This window comes from Salmo salar, chromosome ssa07 (assembly GCF_905237065.1).
Source record: "Salmo salar chromosome ssa07, Ssal_v3.1, whole genome shotgun sequence".
In the NCBI taxonomy this organism is placed as follows: domain Eukaryota; kingdom Metazoa; phylum Chordata; class Actinopteri; order Salmoniformes; family Salmonidae; genus Salmo; species Salmo salar.
Window position 1 is genome coordinate 6158913 of NC_059448.1, and position 17974 is coordinate 6176886.

Below are 17974 nucleotides of genomic sequence, written 5' to 3' on the forward strand. Positions count from 1 at the left end.
CGAGAGGGGGACAATTGGAAGACCGCCTTCAACACGGCCAGCAGCCACTACAAGTATCTTTTCATCCATTTTGGCCTCACCAACGCCCCTGCTGTGTTCCAGGCTCTGGTAAATGATGTTCTCTGTGTCATGTTGAACCAGTTCATCTTCATCCACATTGATGACATCCTCTTCTTTTCCTGCTCCCCCCAAGACCACATGCTCCATGTATGACAGGTTCTTCAACGCCGTCTGGAGAATCAGCTGTTTGTGAAGGCGGAGAAGTGTGAGTTCCATCTCTCCACCATCCACTTTCTGGGTTTCTTCATCTCTTCAGTAGTGGTGGATTGGCTCCAGCCTACGTCCAGGGTGCAGCTGCAACGTTTCCTGGGGTTTGCTAACTTTTATTGCAGCTTTATCTGGGGTTACAGCATCCTGGGTTCCCCCTGTCTGCACTCACCTCCACCGAGGTTGCGTTCACGTGGTCCTCTGCCGCTGACCGGCTGTTTCGGGACCTCAAACACCGCTTCACCACTGCTCCTATCTTGGTTCATCCTGACCCTTCCCATCAGTTCGTGGTGGAGGTCGATGCTTCGAATGTCAGAGTGGGGGCTGTCCTGTCCCAACATTCTGCCCTGGACCTTAAGCTGCATCCTTGTGCCTTTTTCTCCCACCGTCTCAACTCCACGGAGAGGAACTATGATGTGGAGAATCAGGAGCGTGAAGATGGCATTGGAGGAATGGAGGCACTGGCTGGAATGGGCAGAACATCCGTTCATTGTGTAGACCTACTACAAAAACCTGGAGTATCTCCTCACCATCTCAATCCACCTCAATCACTGTTATAGTCCCACTGTTACCACCCCAGAGCCCGAGACCATCCTTCCCACCTTGTGCCTGGAGACGGCACTAAGCTGGGGTATAGGGAAACAGGTTCCCGGAGGCGCAGCGGTCCCAGCCGAACCCTGGAGGGGGCCCAGATAACCGGATGTTTGTGCCTGATGCTGTCCGCTCCACGGTCCTGGAGTGGGCCCATTCCTTCAGGTTTGCCTGTCCTTCGGGCTCCCATCAGACCCTGGCCTTCATGTGACAATGCTTTTGGTGACCTAAAATGGTTCCTGATATCACCGCGTTTGTCGCCGCCTGCACGGTCTGTGCACAGAACAAGACTCCCCGGCAACCTCCGGCTGGTCTTTTTCAACCACTGCTTGTCCCTCACCGTCCCTGGTCCCATATATATCCCTGGATTTCGTCTCGGGTCTCCCACCGTCTGAGGGCAACACTGCCATCCTGACTGTTTTCAACCGGTTTTCCAATACATTCCTCTCCCTAAACTACCCTCAGCCAAGGAGACGGCCCAGCTTATGGTGCAGCACATCTTCTGGATCCATTGACTCCCGGTGGACATGGTCTCCGACCAGGATCCTCAGTTCTCATCCCAGTTCTGGAAGGCGTTCTGCATGCTCATTGGGTCATCGACCTGTCTGTCCTCCTGGTTCCACCCCCAGTCCAATGGCCAGTCGGAGCGAGCCAACCAAGATGTGGAGATGACCCTATGGTTGTCCACTTGGCATCTGCCCCTTTGGGTGTTGTTTCGCAAACTGTCCCTCCGGTTTATTGGCCCTTTCCCCATCTCCAAGATCATTAGCCCTTCTGCTGTCCACCTTCTGTTGCCCCATACCCTTTGTATTCATCCCACCTTTCATGTGTCTAAGATCAAACATGTCTCACAGCCCTTTGTCTCTTGTTTCCAGGCCTTCCCCTCTTCCCTGGGCTCATCAACGGCCAACCAGTTTACACGGTGAGGTTTGACCTCAGGGCACGGGATTCCAGTACCTGGTTGACTGAGAGGGTTAAGGTACAGAGGAGAGGTGCTGGGTCCCTGCGAGGGACATCCTGGACTCAGACCTCATCTCTGAGTTCCTATGCCGGCACAACGGTCAGCCAGGAATGCGCTCAGGTGATTGTCTCCAGGTGTGATTGTCTCCACCCCCCTCCAGGTGTCGCCCATCATCCCCATTATACCCTGTGTATTTATACCTGTGTTCTCTGTTCGTCTGTTGACAGTTCGTTTCATTTGTTCAAACCTAACATCGTTTTCACTTGCTCCTGTCTTTGCTGTTTTCTAGTTTCCCGGTTTTGATCATTCCTGCCTGCCCTGACCCTGAGCCTGCCTGCCGTCCTGTACCTTTGCCCCACCTATCTGGATTACTAACCTCTGCCTGACCTGATCCTGCCTGCCATCCTGTACTTTTGCCCTACCTACCTATATTTCTACAACCTGATTGAAATCCATCTGTGGTAAATTCAATGATTTGGAAGGTCACACACCTGTCTATATAAGGTCCCACAGTTGACAGTGCACATCAGAGGAAAAATCAAGCCATGAGGTGGAAGGAATTGTCCGTAGAGCTGCGAGACAGAATTGTGTCGAGGCACAGATCTGGGCTAGGGTACCAATAATGTCTGCAGCATTTAAGGTCCCCAGGAACACAATGGCCTCCATCATCTTTAAATGGAACAAGTTCGGAACAGAAGGACATCCATCTCTGCAGCACTCCACCAATCAGGCTTTTATGGTAGAGTGGCCAGACAGAAGCCACTCCTCAGTAAAAGGCACATGACAGCCCGCTTGGAGTTTGCCAAAAGGCACTTAAAGAAATCTCAGACCATGAGAAACAAAGGTTCTCTGGTCTGATGAAACCAAGATTTTACTCTTTGGATTGAATGCCAAGCGTCACATCTGGAGGAAACCCGGTATCATCCCTACAGTGAAGCATGGTGGTGGCAGCATCATTCTGTGGGAATTTTGTTCAGCGACATGGACTGGGAGACTAGTCAGGATCGAGGGAAAGATGAAAGGAGCAAAGTACAGAGAGATCCTTGATGAAAACCTGCTCCAGAGCGCTCAGGACCTCAGACTGGGGTGAATGTTCACCTTTCAACAGGACAATGACCCTGAGCACACAGTCAAGACAACGCAGGAGTGGCATCGGGAAAGTCTCTTGAGTGGCCAAGCCAGAGCCCTGACTTGAACCTTTTGAACATCTCTGGAGAGACATGAAAATAGCTGTGCAGGGACCGCTCCCCATTCAACCTGACAGAGCTTGAGAGGATCTGCACAGAAGAATGGGAAAAACTCCCCAAAAACACATGTGCAAAGCTTGTATCATCATACCCAAGAAGACTCGAAGGCTGTAATCAATGCCAAAGGTGCTTCAACAAAGTACAGAGTAAAGGGTCTGAAAACGTACATGTAAATGTATTATGTAAATGTATTATTTCAGTTTTTTATTTTTTATAAATTAGCAAACGTCTAAAAAACTGTTTTTGCATTGTCATTATTGGGTATTGTGTGTAGATTGATGACGAAGAAAAAAACATTTAGAATGAGGCTGTAACGTAACAAAATGTGTAAAAATTCAAGGGGTCTGAATACTTTCCGAATGCACTGTAGATGCTACAAACACACGGTTAGTAGCATTAGAACGAGAAAAACTGTGGCATTCTGATATAGAACACTCACATTATTAACAATGTGTATTACAGAGCAAGAGCAGACAAAGCACAGCTGAAATGTACGTAATTTTATTTGTATTTTTTTACACAAGCTATTTTAAGAAAAAGGTCAGTCAATTAATGGGGACTAATTGATAAGATATTTTAAAGTCAACGTTTGAAATAAATCATGTCACCAATTACTGTTCCAAATTGACTTCTGAAACTCCAATAAAAAAAAAAATGTAGATAAAAGATAATCAAATGGAATTGAATAAATAAATGTGTTTACCTGCGCTGTTGACTGTCACTGAGGAGGGGTCAATGTTGAAAGCTGTGATGTTTTGCGCAGCATTTATCAAAACAGTGCCAATCTCCGTGATATTAGGGACAGAGGGGGAGCTGAATGCTACATTTACAGTATTGATGATGGATCCAGAGCTGAGAAGAAATGAGAGATAACATGTTAGATAGAAAGTGAGATGAATTTAAATCAACACACAACATGTAACGCAAGGAAATCACCTGAATTCTGTCACAGTCAAACTGTTGAAAGAGGTGAAAGCTGATTGATAGAAAGGTTCAACCTGGAAGGCAAAACAAGACACAGATGAAGTTTAAACAAACAACTTCCTGTTGATTAAAAGCATTCTACCCATCTCGTTAGGACATTCACATCTTCATTGTTTTGGGAGGCTCACCTGAGTTTTAATGAGTAAGGCTCGGGTTTGAAAGGCCTGAGAAGATGGGTTTGATAGATCAGAGGTAAATGTCTCTCCTCTGGACCGGAACACCACAGTCACCTTAGTGATTGCAACAGCGGTAGTTGCAGTTGTCGTGGCTGTGATGATGGCAGTAGTGATGACAGGAGTAGCTATTGTAGTTGTGGTGGCATTTGATGCACTAGTGACGGTTGTAGCGGGTGCAGCTGTAACAGTAGTTGTTGATGCACCACTTGTTGTCGACATACCAGTGACGGTTGAAGTGAGTTCTCCAGTTTTATTCAATGCAACGCTTACAGTTGCAGTGGGTGCAGATGTAATCGTTGTCGTCAATACACCAGTTACGGTTGTAATGGGTACAGCTGTAACCATTGTTATCGATTCACCAGTGATGGTTGTAGTGGTTTCACCAGTTATTGTCGACACACCAGTCAGGGTTGTAGTGGGTTCATCAGTTGTTGTCGATGCACCAGTGACGGTTGTAGTGGGTTCATCAGTTGTTTTTGTTGACTCAGTGACAATTGTTGTGGGTTCACCAGTTGTTGTCGATGCACCAGTATCAGTTGTTGTGGGTTCACCAGTTGTTGTCGATGCATCAATGATGGTTGTAGAAGATTCATTAGTTGTTGTCGACACACCAGTGACGGATGTAGTGGGTTCACCAGCTGTTGTTGATGCACCAGTCACGGTTGTAGTGGGTTCAACAGTTGTTTTTGTTGACTCAGTGACAATTGTTGTGGGTTCACCGGTTGTTGTTGACTCACCACTGAGGGTTGTAGTGGTTTCATCAGTTATTGTCGACACCCCAGTGAGGGTTGTGGTGGGTTCACCAGCTGTTGTAGACACAACAGTGAGGGTTGTAGAAGATTCATTAGTTGTAGTTGACACACCACTGAGGGTCGTAGTGGGTTCATCAGTTGTTTTTGTTGACTCAGTGACAATTGTTGTGGGTTCACCAGTTGTTGTCGATGCATCAATGATGGTTGTAGAAGATTCATTAGTTGTTGTCGACACACCAGTGACAGTCGTAGTGGGTTCACCAGTTGTGGTTGATGAACCAGTGACTGCTCTATTGGGTTCACCAATTGTTTTTGTTGACTCACTGATGGTTGTAGTGGGTTCACCAGCTGTTGTCGATGCATCAATGATGGTTGTAGTGGGTTCACCAGTTGTTGTTGACTCACCAGCCATGGATGTAGTGGTTTCATCAGTTATTGTCGACACCCCAGTGAGGGTTGTGGTGGATTCACCAGCTGTTGTAGACACAACAGTGAGGGTTGTAGTGGGTTCACCAGTTATTGTCGACACACCACTGAGGGTTGTAGTGGGTTCACCAGTTGTTTTTGTTGAATCAGTGATGGTTGTAGTGGAGAAAACAGATTTTGTTGATGAAACAGTGACGGATGTAGTGGGTTCATCAGTTGTTGTCGATGCACCAGTCACGGTTGTAGTGGGTTCAACAGTTGTTTTTGTTGACTCAGTGACAATTGTTGTGGGTTCGCCAGTTGTTGTCGATGAATCAATGATGGTTGTAGAAGATTCATTAGTTGTTGTCGACACACCAGTGACGGTCGTAGTGGCTTCACCAGCTGTTGTTGATGCACCAGTCACGGATGTACTGGGTTCACCTGTTGTATATGTTGTTTCTGTGACAATTGTTGTTGGTTCACCAGTTGTTCTGGGTTCACCAGTTGGTGTTAATGAACCTGTGACTTGTCTAGTGGGTTCACCAGTTGATTTTGTTGACTCACTGAATGTTGTAGTGGGTTCACCAGTTGTTGTCGGTGCATCAATGTTGGTTGTAGTGGGTTCACCAGTTGTTGTTGACTCACCAGCCATGGTTGTAGTGGGTTCATCAGTTATTGTCAACACACTATTGACGGTCGTAGTGGGTTCACCAGTTGTTGTCGACACACCCGTGACAGTTGTAGTTGGTGCTGCAGTAACATTAGCTGTTGATGCATAACTTGTAGACACACCAATTATTGTCGACAACCCAGTGAGGGTTGTAGTGGGTTCACCAGTTATTGTCGACACACCACTGAGGGTTGTAGTGGGTTCACCAGTTGTTTTTGTTGAATCAGTGATGGTTGTAGTGGAGAAACCAGATTTTGTTGATGAAACAGTCACGGATGTAGTGGGTTCATCAGTTGTTGTCGATGCACCAGTCACGGTTGTAGTGGGTTCATCAGTTGTTTTTGTTGACTCAGTGACATTTGTTGTGGGTTCACCAGTTGTTGTCGATGCACCAGTATCAGTTGTAGTGGGTTCACCAGTTGTTGTCGACACCCCACTGAGGGTCGTAGTGGGTTCACCAGTTGTTGTCGATGCATCAATGATGGTTGTAGAAGATTCATTAGTTGTTGTCGACACACCAGTGAGGGTTGTGGTGGGTTCACCAGCTGTTGTAGACACAACAGTGAGGGTTGTAGAAGATTCATTAGTTGTAGTTGACACACCAGTGACGGTTGTAGTGGGTTCATCAGTTGTTTTTGTTGACTCAGTGACAATTGTTGTGGGTTCACCAGTTGTTGTCGATGCATCAATGATGGTTGTAGAAGATTCATTAGTTGTTGTCGACACACCAGTGACAGTCGTAGTGGGTTCACCAGTTGTGGTTGATGAACCAGTGACTGCTCTATTGGGTTCACCAATTGTTTTTGTTGACTCACTGATGGTTGTAGTGGGTTCACCAGCTGTTGTCGATGCATCAATGATGGTTGTAGTGGGTTCACCAGTTGTTGTTGACTCACCAGCCATGGATGTAGTGGTTTCATCAGTTATTGTCGACACCCCACTGAGGGTCGTAGTGGGTTCATCAGTTGTTTTTGTTGACTCAGTGATGGTTGTAGTGGAATCACTAGTTGTTGTCGACACACCAGTGACGGTCGTAGTGGCTTCACCAGCTGTTGTTGATGCACCAGTCACGGATGTACTGGGTTCAACTGTTGTATATGTTGTTTCTGTGACAATTGTTGTTGGTTCACCAGTTGTTCTGGGTTCACCAGTTGGTGTTAATGAACCTGTGACTTGTCTAATGGGTTCACCAGTTGATTTTGTTGACTCACTGAATGTTGTAGTGGGTTCACCAGTTGTTGTCGGTGCATCAATGTTGGTTGTAGTGGGTTCACCAGTTGTTGTCGACACACCCGTGACAGTTGTAGTTGGTGCTGCAGTAACAGTAGCTGTTGATGCATAACTTGTAGACACACCAATTATTGTCGACACCCCAGTGAGGGTTGTAGTGGGTTCACCAGTTATTGTTGACTCACCACTGAGGGTTGTAGTGGTTTCATCAGTTATTGTCGACACCCCAGTGAGGGTTGTGGTGGGTTCACCAGCTGTTGTAGACACAACAGTGAGGGTTGTAGAAGATTCATTAGTTGTAGTTGACACACCACTGAGGGTCGTAGTGGGTTCATCAGTTGTTTTTGTTGACTCAGTGACAATTGTTGTGGGTTCACCAGTTGTTGTCGATGCATCAATGATGGTTGTAGAAGATTCATTAGTTGTTGTCGACACACCAGTGACAGTCGTAGTGGGTTCACCAGTTGTGGTTGATGAACCAGTGACTGCTCTATTGGGTTCACCAATTGTTTTTGTTGACTCACTGATGGTTGTAGTGGGTTCACCAGCTGTTGTCGATGCATCAATGATGGTTGTAGTGGGTTCACCAGTTGTTGTTGACTCACCAGCCATGGATGTAGTGGTTTCATCAGTTATTGTCGACACCCCAGTGAGGGTTGTGGTGGATTCACCAGCTGTTGTAGACACAACAGTGAGGGTTGTAGTGGGTTCACCAGTTATTGTCGACACACCACTGAGGGTTGTAGTGGGTTCACCAGTTGTTTTTGTTGAATCAGTGATGGTTGTAGTGGAGAAAACAGATTTTGTTGATGAAACAGTGACGGATGTAGTGGGTTCATCAGTTGTTGTCGATGCACCAGTCACGGTTGTAGTGGGTTCAACAGTTGTTTTTGTTGACTCAGTGACAATTGTTGTGGGTTCGCCAGTTGTTGTCGATGAATCAATGATGGTTGTAGAAGATTCATTAGTTGTTGTCGACACACCAGTGACGGTCGTGAGTGGCTTCACCAGCTGTTGTTGATGCACCAGTCACGGATGTACTGGGTTCACCTGTTGTATATGTTGTTTCTGTGACAATTGTTGTTGGTTCACCAGTTGTTCTGGGTTCACCAGTTGGTGTTAATGAACCTGTGACTTGTCTAGTGGGTTCACCAGTTGATTTTGTTGACTCACTGAATGTTGTAGTGGGTTCACCAGTTGTTGTCGGTGCATCAATGTTGGTTGTAGTGGGTTCACCAGTTGTTGTTGACTCACCAGCCATGGTTGTAGTGGGTTCATCAGTTATTGTCAACACACTATTGACGGTCGTAGTGGGTTCACCAGTTGTTGTCGACACACCCGTGACAGTTGTAGTTGGTGCTGCAGTAACATTAGCTGTTGATGCATAACTTGTAGACACACCAATTATTGTCGACAACCCAGTGAGGGTTGTAGTGGGTTCACCAGTTATTGTCGACACACCACTGAGGGTTGTAGTGGGTTCACCAGTTGTTTTTGTTGAATCAGTGATGGTTGTAGTGGAGAAACCAGATTTTGTTGATGAAACAGTCACGGATGTAGTGGGTTCATCAGTTGTTGTCGATGCACCAGTCACGGTTGTAGTGGGTTCATCAGTTGTTTTTGTTGACTCAGTGACATTTGTTGTGGGTTCACCAGTTGTTGTCGATGCACCAGTATCAGTTGTAGTGGGTTCACCAGTTGTTGTCGACACCCCACTGAGGGTCGTAGTGGGTTCACCAGTTGTTGTCGATGCATCAATGATGGTTGTAGAAGATTCATTAGTTGTTGTCGACACACCAGTGAGGGTTGTGGTGGGTTCACCAGCTGTTGTAGACACAACAGTGAGGGTTGTAGAAGATTCATTAGTTGTAGTTGACACACCAGTGACGGTTGTAGTGGGTTCATCAGTTGTTTTTGTTGACTCAGTGACAATTGTTGTGGGTTCACCAGTTGTTGTCGATGCATCAATGATGGTTGTAGAAGATTCATTAGTTGTTGTCGACACACCAGTGACAGTCGTAGTGGGTTCACCAGTTGTGGTTGATGAACCAGTGACTGCTCTATTGGGTTCACCAATTGTTTTTGTTGACTCACTGATGGTTGTAGTGGGTTCACCAGCTGTTGTCGATGCATCAATGATGGTTGTAGTGGGTTCACCAGTTGTTGTTGACTCACCAGCCATGGATGTAGTGGTTTCATCAGTTATTGTCGACACCCCACTGAGGGTCGTAGTGGGTTCATCAGTTGTTTTTGTTGACTCAGTGATGGTTGTAGTGGAATCACTAGTTGTTGTCGACACACCAGTGACGGTCGTAGTGGCTTCACCAGCTGTTGTTGATGCACCAGTCACGGATGTACTGGGTTCAACTGTTGTATATGTTGTTTCTGTGACAATTGTTGTTGGTTCACCAGTTGTTCTGGGTTCACCAGTTGGTGTTAATGAACCTGTGACTTGTCTAATGGGTTCACCAGTTGATTTTGTTGACTCACTGAATGTTGTAGTGGGTTCACCAGTTGTTGTCGGTGCATCAATGTTGGTTGTAGTGGGTTCACCAGTTGTTGTCGACACACCCGTGACAGTTGTAGTTGGTGCTGCAGTAACAGTAGCTGTTGATGCATAACTTGTAGACACACCAATTATTGTCGACACCCCAGTGAGGGTTGTAGTGGGTTCACCAGTTATTGTCGATACACCACTGAGGGTTGTAGTGGGTTCACCAGTTGTTTTTGTTGAATCAGTGACAATTGTTGTGGGTTCACCAGTTGTTGTCGATGCATCAATGATGGTTGTAGAAGATTCATTAGTTGTTGTCGACACACCAGTGACGGTCGTAGTGGGTTCAACAGTTGTTTTTGTTGACTCAGTGACAATTGTTGTGGATTCACCGGTTGTTGTCGACTCACCAGCCATGGTTGTAGTGGTTTCATCAGTTATTGTCGACACCCCAGTGAGGGTTGTGGTGGATTCACCAGCTGTTGTAGACACCCCAGTGAGGGTTGTAGTGGGTTCACCAGTTATTGTCGACACACCACTGAGGGTTGTAGTGGGTTCACCAGTTGTTTTTGTTGAATCAGTGATGGTTGTAGTGGAGAAAACAGATTTTGTTGATGAAACAGTCACGGATGTAGTGGGTTCATCAGTTGTTGTCGATGCACCAGTCACGGTTGTAGTGGGTTCAACAGTTGTTTTTGTTGACTCAGTGACAATTGTTGTGGGTTCACCGGTTGTTGTCGACTCACCAGCCATGATTGTAGTGGTTTCATCAGTTATTGTCGACACCCCAGTGAGGGTTGTGGTGGGTTCACCAGCTGTTGTAGACACAACAGTGAGGGTTGTAGAAGATTCATTAGTTGTAGTTGACACACCACTGAGGGTCGTAGTGGGTTCATCAGTTGTTTTTGTTGACTCAGTGACAATTGTTGTGGGTTCACCAGTTGTTGTCGATGCATCAATGATGGTTGTAGAAGATTCATTAGTTGTTGTCGACACACCAGTGACAGTCGTAGTGGGTTCACCAGTTGTGGTTGATGAACCAGTGACTGCTCTATTGGGTTCACCAATTGTTTTTGTTGACTCACTGATGGTTGTAGTGGGTTCACCAGCTGTTGTCGATGCATCAATGATGGTTGTAGAGGGTTCACCAGTTGTTGTTGACTCACCAGCCATGGATGTAGTGGTTTCATCAGTTATTGTCGACACCCCAGTGAGGGTTGTGGTGGATTCACCAGCTGTTGTAGACACAACAGTGAGGGTTGTAGTGGGTTCACCAGTTATTGTCGACACACCACTGAGGGTTGTAGTGGGTTCACCAGTTGTTTTTGTTGAATCAGTGATGGTTGTAGTGGAGAAAACAGATTTTGTTGATGAAACAGTGACGGATGTAGTGGGTTCATCAGTTGTTGTCGATGCACCAGTCACGGTTGTAGTGGGTTCATCAGTTGTTTTTGTTGACTCAGTGACAATTGTTGTGGGTTCACCAGTTGTTGTCGATGCATCAATGATGGTTGTAGAAGATTCATTAGTTGTTGTCGACACACCAGTGACGGTCGTAGTGGCTTCACCAGCTGTTGTTGATGCACCAGTCACGGATGTACTGGGTTCACCTGTTGTATATGTTGTTTCTGTGACAATTGTTGTTGGTTCACCAGTTGTTCTGGGTTCACCAGTTGGTGTTAATGAACCTGTGACTTGTCTAGTGGGTTCACCAGTTGATTTTGTTGACTCACTGAATGTTGGTGTGGGTTCACCAGTTGTTGTCTGTGCATCAATGTTGGTTGTAGTGGGTTCACCAGTTGTTGTTGACTCACCAGCCATGGTTGTAGTGGGTTCATCAGTTGTTGTCAACACACCATTGACGGTCGTAGTGGGTTCACCAGTTGTTGTCGACACACCCGTGACAGTTGTAGTTGGTGCTGCAGTAACATTAGCTGTTGATGCATAACTTGTAGACACACCAATTATTGTCGACACCCCAGTGAGGGTTGTAGTGGGTTCACCAGTTGTTTTTGTTGACTCAGTGACAATTGTTGTGGGTTCACCAGTTGTTGTCGATGCATCAATGATGGTTGTAGAAGATTCATTAGTTGTTGTCGACACACCAGTGACAGTCGTAGTGGGTTCACCAGTTGTGGTTGATGAACCAGTGACTGCTCTATTGGGTTCACCAATTGTTTTTGTTGACTCACTGATGGTTGTAGTGGGTTCACCAGCTGTTGTCGATGCATCAATAATGGTTGTAGTGGGTTCACCAGTTGTTGTTGACTCACCAGCCATGGATGTAGTGGTTTCATCAGTTATTGTCGACACCCCAGTGAGGGTTGTGGTGGATTCACCAGGTGTTGTAGACACAACAGTGAGGGTTGTAGTGGAATCAATAGTTGTTGTCGACACACCAGTGACGGTCGTAGTGGCTTCACCAGCTGTTGTTGATGCACCAGCCATGGATGTAGTGGTTTCATCAGTTATTGTCAACACCCCAGTGAGGGTTGTGGTGGATTCACCAGCTGTTGTAGACACAACAGTGAGGGTTGTAGTGGGTTCACCAGTTATTGTCGACACACCACTGAGGGTTGTAGTGGGTTCACCAGTTGTTTTTGTTGAATCAGTGATGGTTGTAGTGGAGAAAACAGATTTTGTTGATGAAACAGTGACGGATGTAGTGGGTTCATCAGTTGTTGTCGATACACCAGTCACGGTTGTAGTGGGTTCAACAGTTGTTTTTGTTGACTCAGTGACAATTGTTGTGGGTTCACCAGTTGTTGTCGATGAATCAATGATGGTTGTAGAAGATTCACTAGTTGTTGTCGACACACCAGTGACGGTCGTAGTTGCTTCACCAGCTGTTGTTGATGCACCAGTCACGGATGTACTGGGTTCACCTGTTGTATATGTTGTTTCTGTGACAATTGTTGTTGGTTCACTAGTTGGTGTGGGTTCACCAGTTTGTGTTAATGAACCTGTGACTTGTCTAGTGGGTTCACCAGTTGATTTTGTTGACTCACTGAATGTTGGTGTGGGTTCACCAGTTGTTGTCGGTGCATCAATGTTGGTTGTAGTGGGTTCACCAGTTGTTGTTGACTCACCAGCCATGGTTGTAGTGGGTTCATCAGTTATTGTCAACACACCATTGACGGTCGTAGTGGGTTCACCAGTTGTTGTCGACACACCCGTGACAGTTGTAGTTGGTGCTGCAGTAACAGTAGCTGTTGATGCATAACTTGTAGACACACCAATTATTGTCGACACCCCAGTGAGGGTTGTAGTGGGTTCACCAGTTATTGTCGACACACCACTGAGGGTTGTAGTGGGTTCACCAGTTGTTTTTGTTGAATCAGTGATGGTTGTAGTGGAAAAACCAGATTTTGTTGATGAAACAGTCACGGATGTAGTGGGTTCATCAGTTGTTCTTGACACACCAGTGACGGTTGAAGTGAGTTCTGCAGTTGTTGTCAATGCACCACTTACTGTTGTAGTGGGTGGAGCTATAATCCTTGTTGTCAATGCACCAGTTACGGTTGTAATGGGTACAGCTGTAACCGTTGTGGTCGATGCACCAGTAATGGTTGTAGTGGGTTCACCAGTTGTTTTTGATAACAACACCTGTGTTGGTTGTAGTGGGTGCATAAGTTGTTTTTGATGCACCAGTGACTTTTGAAGTGATTTCACTAATTGTTGTTGATGCATTAGTGACAGTTGTAGTGGGGTCACCGGTTGTTGGTGGTAAATCAGTGACGGTTGTAGTGGGGTCACCGGTTTTTGTCGATGCATCAATGAATGTTGCATTGTGTTCACCAGTTGTTGTTGATGTATCGTTGTCGGTTGTAGTGGCTTCACCAGTTGTTGTTGATGTATCGTTGTCGGTTGTAGTGGCTTCACCAGTTGTTGTTGATGTATCGTTGTCGGTTGTAGTGGCTTCACCAGTTGTTGTTGATGTATCGTTGTCGGTTGTAGTGGCTTCACCAGTTTCTTTGGTTGAACCAGTGATGTTTGTGGTGGGTTCCCCAGTTGTTGTCGATGACCAAGAAACGATTGGAATGGGTTCACCAGTTGTTGTCGATGTGTCGATATCGGTTGTAGTGGCTTCACCAGTTTCTCTGGTTGAACCTGTGACGGTTGTAGTGGGTTCACCAGTTTTTGTTGATGACCCAGAAACGATTGTAATGGGTTCACCAGTTGTTTTTGATAACTCATTGATGGTTGTAGTGGGTTCACCAGTTGTTCTTGGTGAATCAGTGGCATTTGTAGTTGTTCACCAGTTTTTGTCGATGCATCAGTTATGGTTGTAGTGGGTTCACCAGTTTTTGTTGATGCATCATTGACAGTTGTAGTGGTTGCGCTTGTAGGATTCATAGTAATGACCACTATTGTTCAACATAAACAGAGTCAAATGTATTTGATTAAAATTATAACACTGACATCATAGGTATATAATGAAAAATGTCTAATTCTGTTGAATACACGTCCCTTACCCATTAGAAGGAGCACTGTTGATGTAACTTGGTATACACTCATCTTATGTATTATTTGAAAATTATGATCTAAAGACATAAATACACAATACAATGGATTTGGTTAAAGCACAACAACTGTTCAAAATGGGAGAGGTAAACTAATACTATGAAAATATGACCTACAGTGCTTGTTACCTATTAGCTACCTCCACATATAACCTGCTCCTTCACTAGCTCAACACAAATATATCCAAATAGTACATGTTTTCACTAATCAAATCAGATTCCCTAATCACTTCAGTCAATACCCAAATCAAATAAAAGGGTATTGGTTGCGAATACATATTTTGCATATGTTAAAGCAGGGGCAACAACATGCTTATGTTTTTAGCTCCAACAGTGCATTAATACCTGACAATACAAAACAATACACATAATTTTCCTAAATAAAAATAAAGAAATTAAGAAATATCAGAACGAGCCATATCCGGAATACATAATATTTACATAATATGATTTTTTATTTTACTAGGCAAATCAGTTAAGAACAAGTTTTTATTTTCAATGACGGCGTCATTGCCCCTTGGTCAGAGGCAGAACAACAGATTTTTAATTTATCAGCTCGGGGATTCGATCCATCAGGTTTTCGGTTACTCGCCCAACACTCTAACCACTAGGCTACCTGCCACCCCATAGAAAGGTGTGTACAGCAGTAGGATGAGCCTTGACTAAAATACAGTACAGTTCAAACCCGCCTGAATGACTTATGGTTTAAATATATGTTTTTTCTCACCCATCTACACACATTACCCCATAACGACTGTTTTTCAAACATGTTTCTCAAAATGTTTGCTAATTTATTGAAAATGAAGTACAGAAATATCTAATTTACATAAGTATTCACACCCCTGCGTAATACGTTTTAGATTCACATTTCACAGCGATACAGAATCACCTTTGACAATGATTACAGGTGTGAATCTTTCTGGGTAAGTCTCTAAGAGCTTTGCACACCTGGATTTTTACAATATTTTCACATTATTCTTTTTTAAATTCTTCAAGCTCTGTCAAGTTGGTTATTGATATCTTGGTATTTTATTAGGATCCCCGTTAGCTGCTGCGAAAGCAGCAGCAACTCTTCCTGGGGTCCGCACACAAAACATAACATAATACAGAACATTAATAGACAAGAACAGCTCAAGGACAAAAGTATATCAATTTAAAAATGGCACACATAGACTACATATCAATACATACACACAAACTATCTAGGACAAATAGGGGAGAGGCGTAGTGCCGTGATGCATTTCTTTATCTGTTTTTTAAACCAGGTTTGCTGTTCATTTGAGAAATATGAGATGGACGGAAGTTCCATGCAATAATGGCTCTATATAATACTGTACGCTTTCTTGAATTTGTTCTGAATTTGGGGATTGTGAAAAGACCCCTGGTGGCATGTGGGGTAGAAATATATATCATTGCTAGACAGCTATAGATTTTCGAGCCGATTTAAGTCAAAATTGTAACCAGGCCACTTATGAACATTCAATATCGTCTTGGTAAGCAACTCTAGTATACTGTATATTTGGCCTTGTGTTTAATTAATTAAATCTAATTAGCATATTAAAAACTCCCCATAAAAATCTAGCAGTTTAAGCTAGTTATATTCGGGGTTTTTTGCATTGGATGTGTCTCAATCCACCACATACACTGATATCACACTTCCACATCTGCTGTGAAAGGTGACAGAACTAGAGCGCTGTTTGTCAGACTACGAGACATCCCGAAAATCAATCTTCTCACAAAATCGTCTTTAGCGTCTGAACGGTTTGGCCTAAAAACTATCATGGAAAGGTGAGACTCTCACATGCTCTGAGGATGCGGCTTGGGATGTCACCTTGACTGGCAACCTTGCAAGGGTTAACACGCTTAAATGTCTAACTCACAGAGAACGAGAGCCCACAGTCCTCTTGAGCGGCGGTGGCCTTGTGTTTTCCTCAAAGTGGGCAAAGACAAGCTTATTGTATATATTGTAGCGGCCACAGCCAATCAGAAATTTGGAGGCGTGACATTCAGAAAGTTATTTTTAGCCACCCGTGAGAGTAATTGTCATTCCTGTTCATCTGTTGTGTTGTATTGTCATTAGAGCTTGTATACCAGTTATGTAGCCTTGTTAAGTATCCTAAACAGCTAAATAGCATTGCATTGTTGCAATATTCACCATTTTGTTACAATGTAATAATATGGATAATAATTATTGATATTAAAATACTAATATGCAATACATTTCCTATAATAATAATAATCATGTCAATAATAGTAAAAATATATTATTAAAAAGGTTAAACATTTAACCCAAAATGGTTCTGTTTGAACCTTTACAAAGGGCTTTCTCGAATAATGTTTTTTTTTTTACTTTGAACACAACAACACCAAGGTAACCTGTCTAAATTACTATCGCCCCGTAAAACTTACATCTGTAGCCATGAAATACTTTGAAAGCACAGGAGGTTGGTGGCACCTTAATTGTGGAGGATGGGCTCTTGGTAATGTCTGGAGCAGAATTGGTGAAATGGTATCAAATACATTAAACACATGGTTTCCATTTGTTTGATGCCATTCAATTCGCTCTGTTCCAGACATTATTATGAGCCGTCCTCCACTGCTTGAAAGGCTGGTCATTGCTCACATCAACACCATCATCCTAGGTGCCCTGGACCCACTCCAGGTCACATACTGCCCCAACAGATCCACAGATGACGCAATCTCTGTTGCACTTTCCCATCTGGACATATGTGTCAATGCTGTTCATTGGACTACTACTCAACATTCAACACCATAGTACCCTCCAAGCTCATCACTAAGCTAAGGACCCTGGGACTGAACACCTTCCTCTGTAACTGGATCCTGGCATCCTGAAGGCCACCCCCTGGTGGTTAGGGTATGCAACAACACATCTGCCACACTGACCCCTTAAGGGTGTGTGCTTAGTCCCCACCTGTACTCCCTGTTCACCAACGACTGCTTGGCCGTGCACGACTCCAACGCCGCAACGGTGGTAGGCCTGATCCCCGACGACAATGAGACAACCTATAGGGATTGGGTGTGCTGACATGGCCATACTCGTAATCGTATCCGTAAATTGAAAGTTAATGGTCGAATCGGATGATGATCAGGAAAGAAATGTAGTGTTTTAATATGCCTAAATAATGTTGGCGTTAATACACTATATATACAAAAGTATGTGGACACCCCTTCAAATTAGTGGATTTGGCTCTTTCAGCCACACCCGTTGCTGACAGGTGTATACAATTGAGCACACAGCCATGCAATCTCCATAGACAAACATTGGCAGTAGAGTGGCCTTACTGAAGAGCTCATTGACTTTCAACGTGGCACCGTCATAGGATGCCACCTTTTCAACAAGTCAATGTTTCACATTTCTGCCCTGCTATTGCTTCCCCAGTCAGCTGTAGGTGCTGCTATTGTGAAGTGGAAACTTCCAGGATCTACATTGACTCAGCCGCAAAGTGGTAGGCCACACAATCTCACAGAACTGGACCGCAGAGTGCTGAAGCGCATGGCGCGTAGACATCGTCTGTCCTTGGTTGCAACACTCTGGAAGCAACGTCAGCACTGTATGTCGGGAGCTTCATGAAATGGGTTTCCATGGCCGAGCAGGTGCACACATGCCTACGGTTACCATGAGCAATGTCAAGTGTCGGCATAAAGCTCGC

General features: G+C 44.7%; 1 protein-coding gene across 1 annotated transcript in view; it reads right to left on the bottom strand.

Annotated features, from left to right (window-relative positions):
- The window catches only part of LOC106608496 (mucin-2), a 66176-nt gene extending 57901 nt beyond the window's left edge, over positions 1-8275 (bottom strand). Inside the window, exons 1-3 of the mRNA XM_045721458.1 lie at positions 4179-8275; positions 4003-4064; positions 3770-3918 (exon numbers count right to left, since the gene is read on the bottom strand). Of these exons, the coding sequence (XP_045577414.1) occupies positions 3770-3918; positions 4003-4064; positions 4179-7898 (3931 nt within the window). The 5' untranslated portion in view covers positions 7899-8275. The remainder of the gene's footprint in view (positions 1-3769; positions 3919-4002; positions 4065-4178) is intronic.
- Between the last annotated feature and the right edge of the window lie 9699 nt (positions 8276-17974).